The 14,289-nt window shown below is 41.5% G+C and overlaps 1 protein-coding gene across 4 annotated transcripts in view; it reads left to right on the forward strand.

Annotated features, from left to right (window-relative positions):
* The window catches only part of CHST15 (carbohydrate sulfotransferase 15), a 50,885-nt gene that overhangs the window by 17,280 nt on the left and 19,316 nt on the right, over positions 1-14,289 (forward strand). For 3 of the 4 annotated variants that reach the window (XM_063338381.1, XM_063338382.1, XM_063338384.1), the window contains exons 2-3: positions 12,061-13,137; positions 13,897-14,236. In XM_063338381.1, the coding sequence (XP_063194451.1) occupies positions 12,550-13,137; positions 13,897-14,236 (928 nt within the window). In that variant the 5' untranslated portion in view covers positions 12,061-12,549. Of the gene's footprint in view, positions 1-5,513; positions 5,649-12,060; positions 13,138-13,896; positions 14,237-14,289 lie in introns of those variants that run through there. The other variant, XM_063338383.1, reaches the window with a different exon arrangement.

The following is a 14,289-nucleotide window of genomic DNA, read 5'->3' on the forward strand; positions in this document are numbered from 1 at the left end:
CCTGCAAACTCAACTCTGCTACACCAGCTCTCCATCTCTGCCTCAAATGAGCGTCAGCTGGCACGCCGAATGTGAAAATTTGTTTTTCTTTAGCACAAGGAGGCTTTGGTGTTCATCTCACCTAGCCTTAAAGGCGTGGATGGCTGGAGCCCCTCTGCTGTGAGGACAGGCTGAGAGAGCTGGGGGGGTTCAGCCTGGAGAAGAGAAGGCTCCGGGGAGACCTTAGAGCCCCTTCCAGTCCCTAAAGGGGCTCCAGGAAAGCTGGGGAGGGACTCTGGAGCAGGGAGTGGAATGATAGGATGAGGGGTAACAGTTTTGAACTGAAAGAGGGGAGATTGAGATGAGATCTGAGGAAGGAATCCTTTCCTGTGAGGGCGGTGAGCCCCTGGCCCAGGTTGCCCAGAGCAGCTGTGGCTGCCCCATCCCTGGAGGGGTTCAAGGCCAGGTTGGACGGGGCTTGGAGCAACCTGGGCTGGTGGGAGGTGTCCCTGCCCAGGGCAGGGGGGTGGAACGAGATGATCTTTAAGGTCCCTTCCAACCTGAACCATTCTATGATTCTATGCCTAAATCCGAGGCAATCACTCGAACCTCACGTTGTAGCTGACACGGAGAAATTGGCTGTCCAGAGCAGTTTCCCCACGTTCAGACACGGTGATGAAAACGAGCGTGCTGTCCTCATCAAACCAAGCTTTGCATGAAGGGAAAACCCGGTATCTCTATTGAGCAAGTCGCTCCAGAAGAGCTGTTTGAGTACAGTACAGCGATATCTGTCCAGAGACTCGAACGATGAAGCAGACTTGGAAGCCTGAAAGTGAAGCAGGACGGGCAGCTGCCAGGACGAGATGCATAACACAAAAATAGCCTGCATTTGATAAGTGAACTCTGTCAATACTAGACTGATTCTTTGCCTCTGGAGTTTTCTGGAAGTAAGTACTTATTTATTTTTGATTACAGCCTGACTGCAGGGCGTGCGGGCGCCGTATTTAGATATGATATTTTTTCCCACCTGCCGGCCCCCAAACCCCCTGGATTTATTTGTTAAAAATACCTGGAGTGGAAGAGCTTCATAACAGACTCAGCCTTCACGCTTCGTGTTTCTCTGTTAGTATTTATAAGAGGAATTTGGCTGATTTGTGGGATGATAGTGTGATTTATTCCTCGAAAGAGCGCGTAGGTAAGAATTTCTGTTATTGTAAAGTAATGTGATACCCTGTGTTGGGAACGGAACTTCAGCGGCTGTTTGATCTTATGAAAAATGTAATAAAAGCATTGGTGGCAAGACCAGCCTTATCACGCCCACCCTCTGCACCTGGAGTTGTATTTCAGGCGATCCCTTTACCTTTCCTGTGAGCTCTTGGGTTATTTGCCTTTTTCAGCATAACAAAAGGACATAAATACAGCAAATTCAGCCTGAAGATCTCTCGCTGATATTAAATCACTGAATAAGTGATTTTACCTTCTATATCTGTCTTCCTCTTAGTTTTGACATTGGGTATCTTTCTGGAGATTGAAGAAAATACACTTTTTCTTAGCAAGGTGTAAAAGTTAACTCCCATTAGCATCAGTATTTTATATCTATTCTGGCTCTCAGTGATTCAATCAATTTAATGAGGGGCTGACTGACTGTTTTGGGTTTGGTTTTTTGTTTTGTTTTTGTTTTTGTTTTTTTTTTTTGTTAACTAGAGGTGAATTCTGATTGTATTCTGAACAGCAGAACTTTTTAATCTGGGTCCAGATTTTTGGGAGAGGAATCTATGAGCCCCACAGGATGGATGCGTTGGTTTATCTCTCTCTTCATGGCGTGACCTGAAGGACTGTGTAGGATATATTGGGAGGTTGCTCGCAGTTGCTATGAGAATTAAAAATAAAAAAAATAAAAATGGAAAAGATGCTAAACTTCGACCATACATAGCGATTTCTGAAACTGGCTTAAAATGGCTTTTCTGTGAGAAGACGTGCACTGGAGTAATTTGTGTAAAGACAAAGTTCTTCTACAGTGTGCAACTTTTTCATATTAAATATAAATCTGCCAGTGTTTCTGTAGCAAGACACTATGTGAGATGAATAGAAATGAAGTGAAAAGATGAATTGCTGGAGATGCCGCATATCATAGGCAGCAAGTTTTGATCAAGAGTTGAGAAGCCAGCGTGTACCGTAGGCAAAATTCTACTCTGAGCATCCTTATAAATACATGAGAACAGAATTTTGTCCCATATTTGTACGAGATGAAGGACTTAAATACTCAGGGTGATGGATTCGTGGTGCTGGGGACACGTGGTCCTACAGGTCGGGCGGCTGGCAGGGATGCTTTTTTTTCTTCTTGGGCTTTTGGACCTGCATTTCTGGTGAAGTTCTCACGGCGCTGATGCCCCAAATCCCTACGCTTCTCTTCAGCTCTCATAAAACCTTCCGTATAAATCCTGCATGGGAATAGCTTTTGGGAAATGACCTTGTGTGGATCTGAGGCAGATGTTACTGCCGAGGAATTGTCGGCGAGACCTCATCCCTGCCTTAAATGTGGAGGAATCAGCCCGTTATCTTCTAAACCTGAATGCTCGTTTAGATCTAATTGGGAGGCCATAGTCCAGTTTGGAGTTTATCACTAGCCAAAGGTTGGCTGCCTGGGGTTCTGTTTTATTTTCCGGTCTGGACTTTTTATTCTGCAAGAAGCTCAAAAAGAAATGACGGGTCTGATTCTAGAGTGATTTAAACCAGGTGAAATAGAAAGGAAAAACAACGCAGAAGTCATTAAATTATTTAGTGATGTTTTTTTTCCCTGCGGAAAAGTGGTTTCAATTAAAAATGGGCGATACCAAGCTTAATTATTATTTTCACGTTTTCAAGGCAAATCAAACAAGAACGCACCAGAACAGGCAGCTGTGGCTGTTAGGAGTGCGAGATGCTGGACTTTGGTAATTTTTAGGAATTTGCATGAGACTTCAGATGGAATAAGAGGTTTCTGGGGGAAGTCATGGCTATGCTGTAGCTGATCCGGGACAGTATCCTGCTCCCCTTCCCGATTCCCTCCCCCCCCCCCGGCTTTTTTCCTGGCTTCCAATAATCTGTTAATTTGGCAGTGTTTGTGCCCTAATTGAGTGGTGATTCAAGCGCAGTAATTATTTCCTGAGCATTGCAGCACAAATAATAGGAGTGGGTCCTTATTTGATTGAAACGACTGCCGTTCCGTGGCGCTGATTTTAGGGGAGTTTGCTGGTTTTTTTATTTTTTTATTTTTTTTCTTCAAATGGAGGGTGTCATTTGTTCCATTCTCACGTTTTCTTTGGAAGTGTATTGATGAGGAAGGAGCGGAGCGTGTTTGGATTAGATCTCGAGAGGGAAACCAGCTGGGTTATGGAATAAGCCACAGTTGTTATTTAGGCGAGATTGCCGATTCAGTGGTGATTCAGGAGGTTTTCTTTGGCTTTAAAAGGCTTCAGATCTGGGTCCTTTAAAGAATATTTTACACTTAAACAAGCGTTCAGCAGTTGTGCAGCAGGTTCGATGTATAACCATGGGTTATGACCAGATATTCTAGCTTTTAAAATGTGTCTGTTTTTTCAAGTGGCTGCCTTAAAAATGTTTGTAGGGGGTTAATATAATTTCTTGGGAGTTGCATTTATTGATTTATTTTGTTTTTCTTTTTTAATTAGGTTTTTCAAGCAAATAGCGGAGTTTTACATAACCTCAGTCTGCAGGAGGTTGCTGAGCTTTGTAGTGAGTCCTGCTGCTTTTCTAAACCACTGCAATAGGGCTATTTTTCTTTTTTTTTCTCTCTTCTTTTTTTTTTTTTTTTTTTTTTGCGAGAAGGTTGCAAAGGTCAGTGCTTCATGATTCTCGTTTTATTGACCTATCTTCTTTCTGGCAGCTTGTTGATTTCTCTGAGGTAAATAGACGTGAGTTCAGGCAAAGTTTATTTCCAAAAATGTTAACTTGAGGAGCCAAATGTGTACAAAAACGCAGGACAGAGAAAACCCACGATGATTCCTCTCCTTTCCTGAGCTCGTTTTCTTTTTCTCTTTGAGGTCAGGTTTTTAGTACTTGTACTGTTTATCTATTAAAACGGTACAACCTGCCCACTAACCGGATGAACTTCCTCGCGCTGTACGAGTCCTTCACTACACTCGTACAAACATTTTGGCTTGTTCTGAAGAGACCATGTCAGAGAGCAAAATCCTTGTGCGAGGTTCAATCCTTGACTCTTCCAGTAAGCTCGACAGCTTAAAAAAAATACCCATAATGGTCAAGTTTGGCAGGTTTTTTATGTGCCTGGAGATAAACAGATCGTGCAAAGGCTGAAGGATTAATGTTGGCCAGGGAGAAAGCCGGTCCCCGCTACGGTGGGCCGCGTTGCAATGGGTGACGGAGGCACGGAAGAGGAATTACGTGGTTGTGCTGCACTGCTACTAAACATTGCTGCTTTTTTTTTCCTTTTTTTTTCATATGAAAATTTTATGAAGGTTTTACTCTACCGGCCTCACTCTACCCTTTCATGTTTCCATTCCTCTTCGTGTGAGTCATGGGAAGTTTATCGTGGCACGGCTGTGGGCAGCGTTTCACTGAGAGACCCGCATCTTTTGGTGACTGATGACAGCCCTGTCTTCACCGGAGCTCTCAGGAGTGAAATATTACCAAAGGGAAGTTCATTTCTGGAGTGTTGCTGGAGGCTGTGGGACCAGCTTTGCTCTGAGATTTCAAAAAGCGTTACCAGCGCAAACTGTGAACCTGAACTAAACCAATCGTCCCTGATTTGACAGGAAAGGCACTTAGGCAGTAAGAATATTTATCCAGATTAGTGAAAACAATTAGGAGACTGTGGATAAACACAACATAGCGGTTCCTCAAAGAATGGCATTAGATATTATTAAATCAGGAGCCATGTGCTCCTTCAGAATTTGATCTTCAGATGAGATCAAGCAGTACTATCTTTTGCCTAATCTTTTTTTTTATTATTATTTTATTTTTGCTAAGGGTGCTTATGCTTAATTTTATAGCATCTGCAGCTTTTATTTAAACAAGAAGAAGGGGGCAAGAGGTACCTGCTGCAGAGGATGTGTTCCACGTGTCTGCCTTGGGTGTCGCTTCAGCTGAAGCATCTTCTCGTGGTGCAACTGCTTCTCATCACGCGGAGAAATTACAGACACCGCAGCAGCTGAAGGTCTTCCCATAACAAGGAAGCAACGGAGCAAGAACATGGAGTGCTGTTGTGTTTCCACATGTTTATAGTTGTGGGTTTTTTTGTTTTTTTTTTTACTTTTGCTGAGAAGCAATAAGATTCCTTGGGAAAAAGAGCCCATTTTTCTGTGCTCTAACAAGCACATCAGCATACAAATCTTTGATGTGATGCCTGACCTGAGCGGCAATAGGAAAATGGACAGAAAGACAAAAGATGATGCGTTTTATGAGAGTGCAGAGCCTGTCCGTGGGAGCTGTAGCTGAGGGGCGCGCTTTGGCTGGGCTTCGTCCCATCTAACCTGAGAGTAGGTGGATTGTTTTCTAACTCGTCTGAGACATCCGCGTTTCAGGCTGTGACCTGCCCAACAGGACAATCTTAGCTCAAATCTTCAACCGGCGCAGATACTTCTGTCTCTCTCTCTCTTGCCTCTGGCCGTGGCCAGTGTTAAATGCTCAGTGAAAGCGTGTAAGAACAGGTATTAATCCCTTTTTCCCCTCCCCATCCCTTTCTAGCCTCTGGGAATTGAGGATAGCAACCATTGATAGATTTATTGTCCGTTAATTGTCTAATGTCTTTCAAATGCGTTCATACTTTTGGCCTCAGTGAGTTGCACGTTTTAATTACATTGCGTGAAGAGAGGAAACAAAGCGCTGTAGCTCCATTGACATCAAACAGGGCAAACCGTAACCCGTCAAGCTGGGAAATGTGTTACCGGTGTACTTGCAGCGTGTCTGCAATAGGTTAACAGCATGCCGCTCTTTCATGTGGGAGTGGGAAGACCTGAATATGATTAAAAGTAACAAGGCTGGTATAAAATTTAGCCTGAAGAGTACTGGCAAAAGTTCGTTTTATCTTTATTTTAAAGAATTATGAGAAGAAAAAAAAAAAAAAAAAGGGAAAGCACATTAAATATTAAGGCTTCTGACCTGAAAAAATAAGTCGTAAACTTAGATGTCCAGACGATGTGTGTGCGCGTGTAAAATCTATTCCATCTGTTTTATCTTATTCATAGGGGAGGAAAATCTTAGTTATATGACTGAGCATATGAAAGCAATTTAATTTTATAGCCGTTTTGATTACCGTCTTCCCTTACAATCCTTTAAGAGAAAGGGGAGGGATTTTATGAAATGTTTATTTAAAAGAAATAAAACAGAATTTCAGATATTTCCTACATCGTGGGGGGAAAAAAAAAAAAGCGGATGAGGAAAAATCTTGCCTGTTTTAATTTTGGTGGGATTTATCTTTTTACCCCGTTTATTGTAAGGCTGTAGCAGGCAGCTCTGCCTACTGCTCTTCGCTTTTGTGGTACCCGCCAGTGTTACCTGTCCTCTCCCGCGTCCCACAGCCCGGGCATCCAACGGCTCCTCCTTTTATATACAGAAGGAATTCCACAGGAAAACAAGCAAGGAAAAGGTCTCCCTTCAATTTTTTCTGTTGCATATAAATACATTTGTTAGCTTGAGTCTGCTTCGGTTTGAAACAGTGGTTCGAGCCCCCTTGGCTTCAGTGGGAGTATATTGAAATCTAAGATAGCTATGCATTCCCCCCCCCGCCTCCATTCCACTGTGCGTCATCTCTTATATCTGTGTTTCCTACTGAGGAGATTCCCAAAGATCCTCATTTTTACGAGGAGGATTGCTTTTGGCCCAGGAGCTTGAAAAGGTTTATGTTGATTTCTGCTTTGTGGTTAGAGCTGACACACATTTATGAACAACAGACAAATACCGTATAGACGTGATCATAAATAATTCACCGTTCTTTTCAACAAGAGGAAATTACATGCTACATTATTCAACAATATACAAAGACATGGCTTGTTGTGTAAAGAGAGTAATATTCTGCCAGTGAACCGACAGCAGTTTTGCAACTAAAATATAAAAAAGACATAAATGGTTTATTACCAACTCAAATCTCATCGCCTTTATTCTGCCTGCAATTCACATCCTTCTGCTTCCTATATTGAAATAAAAAAAAAAAAAAAAAGTGAAGTATATCTGTGGTTATGACTACTGGAAATCTTGAATGGAAGAAGCAACAACGACAAACAAAGATGGTGCAGATGTCTTGATTTCGTGGGGTGAATGAGGAAAACAAGGGCTGCTTATGCTGGGGAAGGATCCTGGCCTTCTGGTGAGCATCCCTCATTGCATTGGTAAAAGGCTGGGGAATGAACTTTTATTAAAAACTTCTTGGTAAAAAGAAGGGAGAGGCAGCAGAGAATTATATCCTGATTTTTATGTGTTTACTGCAGTTGCGTTCTTTTTGTTACATGAACATGACAGTGGAAAATCATGTAAAACAGTATGTCCACAACTAGCGGTTATTTAAAAAAAAAAAAAAAGAAAATCAAAGTCTCTATTCTATTAGCTGAGCAATATGTCATATTGCCCTGTGGTAGGTCATCAAACTGATCATCTAATGAAGCAGCCTGTTATAGTGCGTATGCATAAGTTGGCAGAGTTATGGTTGCTGGTGGAACTCTAAATTTTCCCTCATGACTGGTGTGATTAAGATCTCAGTTTTACTGTAGCCTAAGCATATTTCTTTTCTTTTCTTTTCTTTTTTTTTTTTCCCCACTTGTATGAGCTTCCTGATACAACATTTTCCTCAGCTGCCAAAGGTGTAGTTAACATGGTTTTTCCTTGAGTTTATAATATTTGTAACGGAGTTTCATGAGAAGTGTCTGCACCTGGGAAGGGTTCAATAAATTCCAGGCCATTTTATTAACGTACAAATGGACCTAAGATGGGACAGAGAAGCTTATGTGGTTTTTCTAAGATCCTGCGCTCTGTATTCGTGATGTATCTCTGATGGCTCTTCTTAAAAATTTGAGAATTAATGTCAAATACACAAGCCTTGAACTGATTCTGTAAAACTACCTCAGATAAATCTGTTCAATCAGTATCACTGGGCAAGTTTCAGATCCCTTTTAGAAGAGAACTGGAAAATACATTAGGTTGGTTTTTTTTTTTTTCCCTCTAAATAAACATTGCGTAGTTACTAGTCCCTCCGAAAATAACCAGCAAGGAGGCGGAGAGCAGGGTCCGGCAGAATATTGAGATACTCGCTGGGTGTCAAAGTGGAGGAGTTCAGGGTGGAAGGATTACAGGAAAACAAATGTGTAGCACATGATGAATTTAATTGAAGCGATGCTGTAGGCTACCTTCTGGTTACCAGATCCTTTTATAGCTACCACTGTAACTTGTAGTCTTTTCCTTGTGCATCTTTTTTTAGAGGTGTTTTTTTCACCTCCCTTTTCTAATCTTTTGCTGTGAGGGCCCTCATCTCGATCCTGTCGTTTTCTAGTCCTTTTTTTTTTTTTTTTTTTTTTTTTTTTTGAACTGTCTCTGTTTTCATGGTTTCCCCTGTTACCTCTGTGGATGATGTCCGAATCTCTCCTGACAGTACTCCTGTCTCCTCCTCCTTTGCTTCCTCTTTGAAAATCTTTGCTCAGGTGTCTTATTGCTGCCTGAAATGTTTATTAGCAAAGTGGAAACTTTTCACTTCGTGTCAGGACCTCCTTCCTCCTTCTCTCCAGCCATTGGGACCATTGGTGGTGTGTGGGCAACCATTGAGCTCTTCCCTGCTTTAAGTCTGGGATCCTGTCCATAGCTTCTCTTTCTCTTTTGGACGTTCATTTGGGGTGTGTGTGGATATTTTATGTACAAGAAGCATAAACTTTCTGGGTTTAATATTACACATAAGAATCTGATTTAGTCATTCAAACTTCTGTCAAAATCATCACAGCTCCATTTCTTTAGCGAAGTTTTTAAGACCAGTTTCTTTGAGGAGTCTTACACTGGTTTCTTTCCCTTTGATTGAAATATAGTTGGTAATGATTATGCTGCAATTTCTGTCTGCCTCATCTGATTTACTGAATAAACTCATTCAGGAAATGAACTTTTCTTTGTAGGAAGGTATTTTGCAGCTACTGTTGTTCAGTATTTATCTAAATAATTATTCTCGAGTCCTTGAGATGCAGTCTGCTTGCCCTGATGGCAGAAATCCTCCAATAAGTGACAGAGTTCGGTGGCAGAAACATCAAGAGTAGAAATAGTTCTACAAAAGCACTTTTTCCTCATACAAAAATGCAGCTAGGAGAATGATGATTAATGCAGGATCTGACCCATTTGATCTGGTCACTTTTGTAGGAATGAACCAGGAGTTATTATCTAGAATTATAGCAATGTTTCTTAAGAATTAAAAATTGGTGTTGAAAAAGCTAGAGGCGAAATAGCCAAATTCTGGGACTCAGTAACGATTGTATTTCTATGATTCGTAGGAGTAATCAGAGGACCCTTTGTGTATCCACTGTAGCATCATGAGAAAATATATTGGTGTCTTGGACGATACCCAAAGGGGCGCTTCAGAGGTGTGTAAGTCTTGTGTTATTTCTCAGGAACTAAGGGACAAAGTCAGACACGAAAACTTCTGCTGAAGGCAGCAAAGTGCAAAAGGATGAGTTACGTTCAATGTTTTTGGGTGGAACGGAGAGCGCTGTAGGATAGGGAAGAAAGAAAGATGTTTGGAAGCAATGAAGAGAAAAAGCATTTCTGAGCCTTAAAAAGAAAGATGGATTTTTGTAGAGAAGGAGCAACAACTGTGGGTCCAGAGGAGGGAGCCAGTGGCAAAAAATAATGAGAAAAAAAATTTGTACATGGTTACTGAGGTGTATTTAAACTATATGAGAGTTATAATGGTGCTGATTTTTTTTTTAATGTTACTCTGATAGTACACTAATTTTTCTTAAGTGTGAATTGTCAAACATCTCTTCTATTTCATATTTTGATTAAGGTGACTTAGAAAATGTATTTTCATTTAAGTAGTAAAAGTGAATGTTGGACCTTTAGATACCTCATGAAGCAATGAGCTGGTTCTCTGGTCTAGTGAAGTTAATTATAACACAGATTAACTGAATCTGAAAAATAATTTTAATTAATTAGCATTTCATCATCGTCTTCTGGGCAAAAGATGTCGTTCTGTTCAGGTAAAGCTGTCGTGCTCCTGAATTCTTCCAGCTCCTTCAGCCGCTGCTTTTATCCGCAATAAAGTGCTGTATTTTATGTGTGGAGTCCGTGGACCCTTCCTTGGCCTCGCGCAGAAGGGCAGGTGCTTCTTCTGTTCTTCAGAGACAATATTGAGTCTCTTAGTCACAATAGGGTTAAAACTCTTTGTGTTGAACCTTCAGGGTAATTCCTCAGGTTAATACTGGGGTGGGTTGTCTACAGAAGGGCTGAAAAGTGGGCTGTGGCAGACCAGGTCCTGGGGGATGCTGAGAAGGGGAGGTGTTGGGGGGGAACTGGGCTGCTGCTTTCGTGGGTACCCACACTGGGATAGATAAAGAGCGTCACAGCACTGGAGCCTTAAGGTATCTTCATTCCCAGGGACCAAAGGGAACTTCAGTCTTTATCAAGTGCCAAAAGCCAAAATAGAAGTTGCCAGTCAGAACCATACGTTGCTACTGCCCCTTAGGTTTTCCCCATCTCTTTCTTTTCCTTTTCATCCTATGCCAGTTTATTTTTTTTGCTTCTGACTTTTCAAGATTGGTTTAAAATATTTTCTGCCTTCGGTTCCCCCATAAAAGTAATTCTGGAAAATAAAAAGATCTTCTAGTATATAGAAGAAGGTATGTTTTCTGAGAACTTTTGTATTTGATAATCTGGCTTCTCAAAATAGAGAGTTGATTTTGAACTTAAAATGTGGGTGATTCCGGTAAGGTATTTAATAAGCCATGAAAACAGAAATTCTAGAGGAACTATGCATAAATATGCTTTAATTAAGACCATCCTTAAGCTGATGACTTGTTTGTGACTTGTGTTCGGGATGCTGCCTGGAAAGCCAAGCATGGACACGCTCAAACCAAGACCAAAGCTTGACATAAATACTCTAAACAGCTCTGGTGGCTCTTTGGCTGTAAGCAGCCGTGGTGTTGATGTGTTTAAAGGATGACGGCACATACCCAGTGCAGCAGGGTGCTTCAGCTCCTGGTCTGTGGGGACGCGGAGACCTTCATGGGACACATGAGCGCTCAAGTCCCTACCTGTGGTGGCTGCCCTGTAGCAAGGGGGCATCTGCTCCTCCGGTTTCTGCACGGCCTCTCCCATACCAGAGTGCACACCGTTAAGAGGATTTGCTGGATTGAGGATCTTACCTTGAAGTCGCAGTACTGGTTGTATGTTTCATTTAAGTAACACGTCTTGCCTTTTTCAGTGAGTGCTATGTTTTCAAAACGTGTCTGACTAGAAGTGCTGGAAGTACCTTGGTGGCATTGCGTTGCATCGCAGGTGGCTGGTCCAGAAACCGGAGATCCTGCCAGGAGCCTTTGCTAATGTCTATTATTTAATCCCGTCATTTGCTGAATGTTTTACTTGTGGCTTTTGGGATTTTTGTTTGGCTTTTTATGTCATATGCTTGAAAGGAGACTTACTATCTTATCCCTGCCTTGTCCTGGTCCTACCCCATTTCAGGACAGTTAATTTAAGGTCCCCATGCGCAGGTAGAGGGAGAATATTTAAACCTGTGTTACTGAACACTGTCCAAAAATTCTTCCATGTTTAAAGAGCAGATTAAGATCTGTTAGACGGGTTAGCAAGCAGCTGAGGGAAGTTGTGTGGCGTTAGCTGTGGTAGCAACTCTTCGTCGATGTGAGGGGACGGGTGATTGAAAGGAAAGGGCAGCTCGCTGTGAACTTGAAGCCAAACGTTTCCTGGGTTTAATATCGTGAGTGCTGTAATTAATACAGAGGGCAAACGGAAGACATCTTTCAAACAGAGCTGCAAAATTACTTGTGGCAGGTTGTACTTGGCTATGGCTTTGGAATGAAGGTGAATGTGGATTTCACGTCTGCTGTTCTGTGTGTATCTATATATATGTCTTTGTTTCTTTAGGTTGTGCAATGCAAGTCTATGAAACCACCCCTGGGAAGATGAAGCTTCCAGTAGCAGCAGTCTGGTTTGGAACCCACTTGTGTTAAGCATACCTGGGAATTTCTACCCATATTTGCCTTTCCAGCGTAAATCAGTGGACAATGAGTTGTCTTTATTTTTTGCATATTCTCACGCTACGTAACGATTTTTATTCCTTCTCATTTTGTTCAATGGGAAAAACTTGAGCCAGCTGTCTAGCTGATTCTTACTTCCCCACATTCCTCTTACTGAGCCAAATTCTTGGAAACCGCGTCCACAGTACATCTATTTTTGTGTGTTGGTGGTTGTCTTATTTTTTTCCTTTATATGACATATGTCACTTTTTGAGTGCTTTTAACTATTCTGGTTTAAACCTGTCCTTTTGCATTGCTGAGTAGTCGTAGAATCACTCAAGGAATTAAACATTTTCAGACTTACAGAAGATGACTCATATGCTTCAGCAACATTTTTATGGCTGTGCTCGGCTCATTAATACAGGAGTTTAACAGTAGTAATATGAGGTATTGTATTAATTGTTGCATACATTTATTACCAAATGACTTGCACAGACAGTGTTTCAGATGCCGCGGACCTAATCATAATAACCAGAAGTGTCCTGTTTGCAAAGGAGAAAATAAGATCCCTTTGTGCGCCGATAGCAAGCAGATGAAGTTGCTGGCAGTTCTGGAAGTAAGGACTGATCCCAGTGAAAGCTGGAACGGATTTTTCTGCTTGAGGAAGGGGAAGCTATGCAGCTTGATATTTGGGTTGCTTATAATGACTCTAGTGATGGCATCCTACATACTGACTGGAGCCAAGCATGGCCTGTTGTTAATACCGTCTCCCTTCCATTACGGAGCTTTTACTAGCAATCCAAGCTTAATGGACAATGAAAGCCTTAGTGACATGAAAGACCATTACCAGCCTTCTAAAATGAATATTTCATACGTAAAGGATTATCCAAGCATTAAATTAATTATTGACACTATTACTTCAAAGATAGAGTTTGTAACAAGACAGCGCCCTGGTTTAGAAGAGCTGAGGAAACAAGAGCCACATGTAAGTATGAATTAAAGTGTGTCTGAAACTGCTGTATACTTGCTTGTTTCAAGACTTTTGGGTCAATCTTTTACAGAGATTAAAAAAAAAAGTGCAACTGATGTGCTCAGATGTTCATACAGTAATTTACACCATCTAGAGTCTCCTGATTTACCCCAGCCGAAAAGCTGATATTATAGATCACATCCTTCTGAGTCATGGGCAAAAGGGATGAGTTATAAAATGGTCTTGACACCTGAAGCAAAAAATCAGGCAGTCTTCTGATAGCTGTATGATCTCATTGAATTTTTATCTTATCTCATGCAAAATTGTTCTGACTTAGAATTGCCAGTCACCTTAAATGATGAATAAGAAAGGAGGCTTTCTAATAATGGATTGCCAGTGTGCCTTCCTGAAAATCCAGTCATTTCAAACCTTGTATTTCAGAGTTCAAAACTGGAAGGTGATTTGATTCGAGTATTACGTGTTTGGCTTTAAAAATTAATTCTTGGGGTTGCAGGGGAGTTGGGAGATTATTGAAGTCCTTTCTGGCCTTAAAATCAAAGGATTTCCAAATGTACTCCTCTCCCAGTCCGACTCTGTACAGGATTTGGTTCCAGTGTCCATCAGAAGAAATAAGGTCAACTTTTTAGTTAAAAAGACAAGGATTAAAAGTGTCCACATAGTGTTTCTGTTGTGTTCTCTTAATGTGTGAAGTTAGAAAATTATAACTGTCACTTTTTGCTGCCTTGACTGAAATTGTTGTTCTTTATGTTGCAGATGTTTTCAGTAATTCCTAATAAATTCCTTCCAAATAGCAAGAATCCTTGTTGGTATGAAGAGTACAGAGGAAACACAACCACAGATCCTTATGCAACAAACTCCTATGCACTGTATTCAAAGCGCTTTCGAACCATATTTGATTACCTCAGGAAGGTATTTTGGAACCACTTATACCATTATAAGGACAAACACTACCGCCTGCGCTGTCTCCCCCATTTCTACATCATTGGCCAGCCCAAGTGTGGGACGACGGACCTGTATGACCGGCTCAGGCTGCACCCCGACGTTCGGTTCTCAGCAATCAAAGAGCCACATTGGTGGACAAGAAAACGGTTTGGTGAGTAAACACGTCCTCTGGTATTCAGGCGACTTGTCTCTATTAAACTCTGA

The sequence above is a fragment of the Chroicocephalus ridibundus genome, chromosome 6 (genome assembly GCF_963924245.1).
Source record: "Chroicocephalus ridibundus chromosome 6, bChrRid1.1, whole genome shotgun sequence".
NCBI classification, from domain to species: domain Eukaryota; kingdom Metazoa; phylum Chordata; class Aves; order Charadriiformes; family Laridae; genus Chroicocephalus; species Chroicocephalus ridibundus.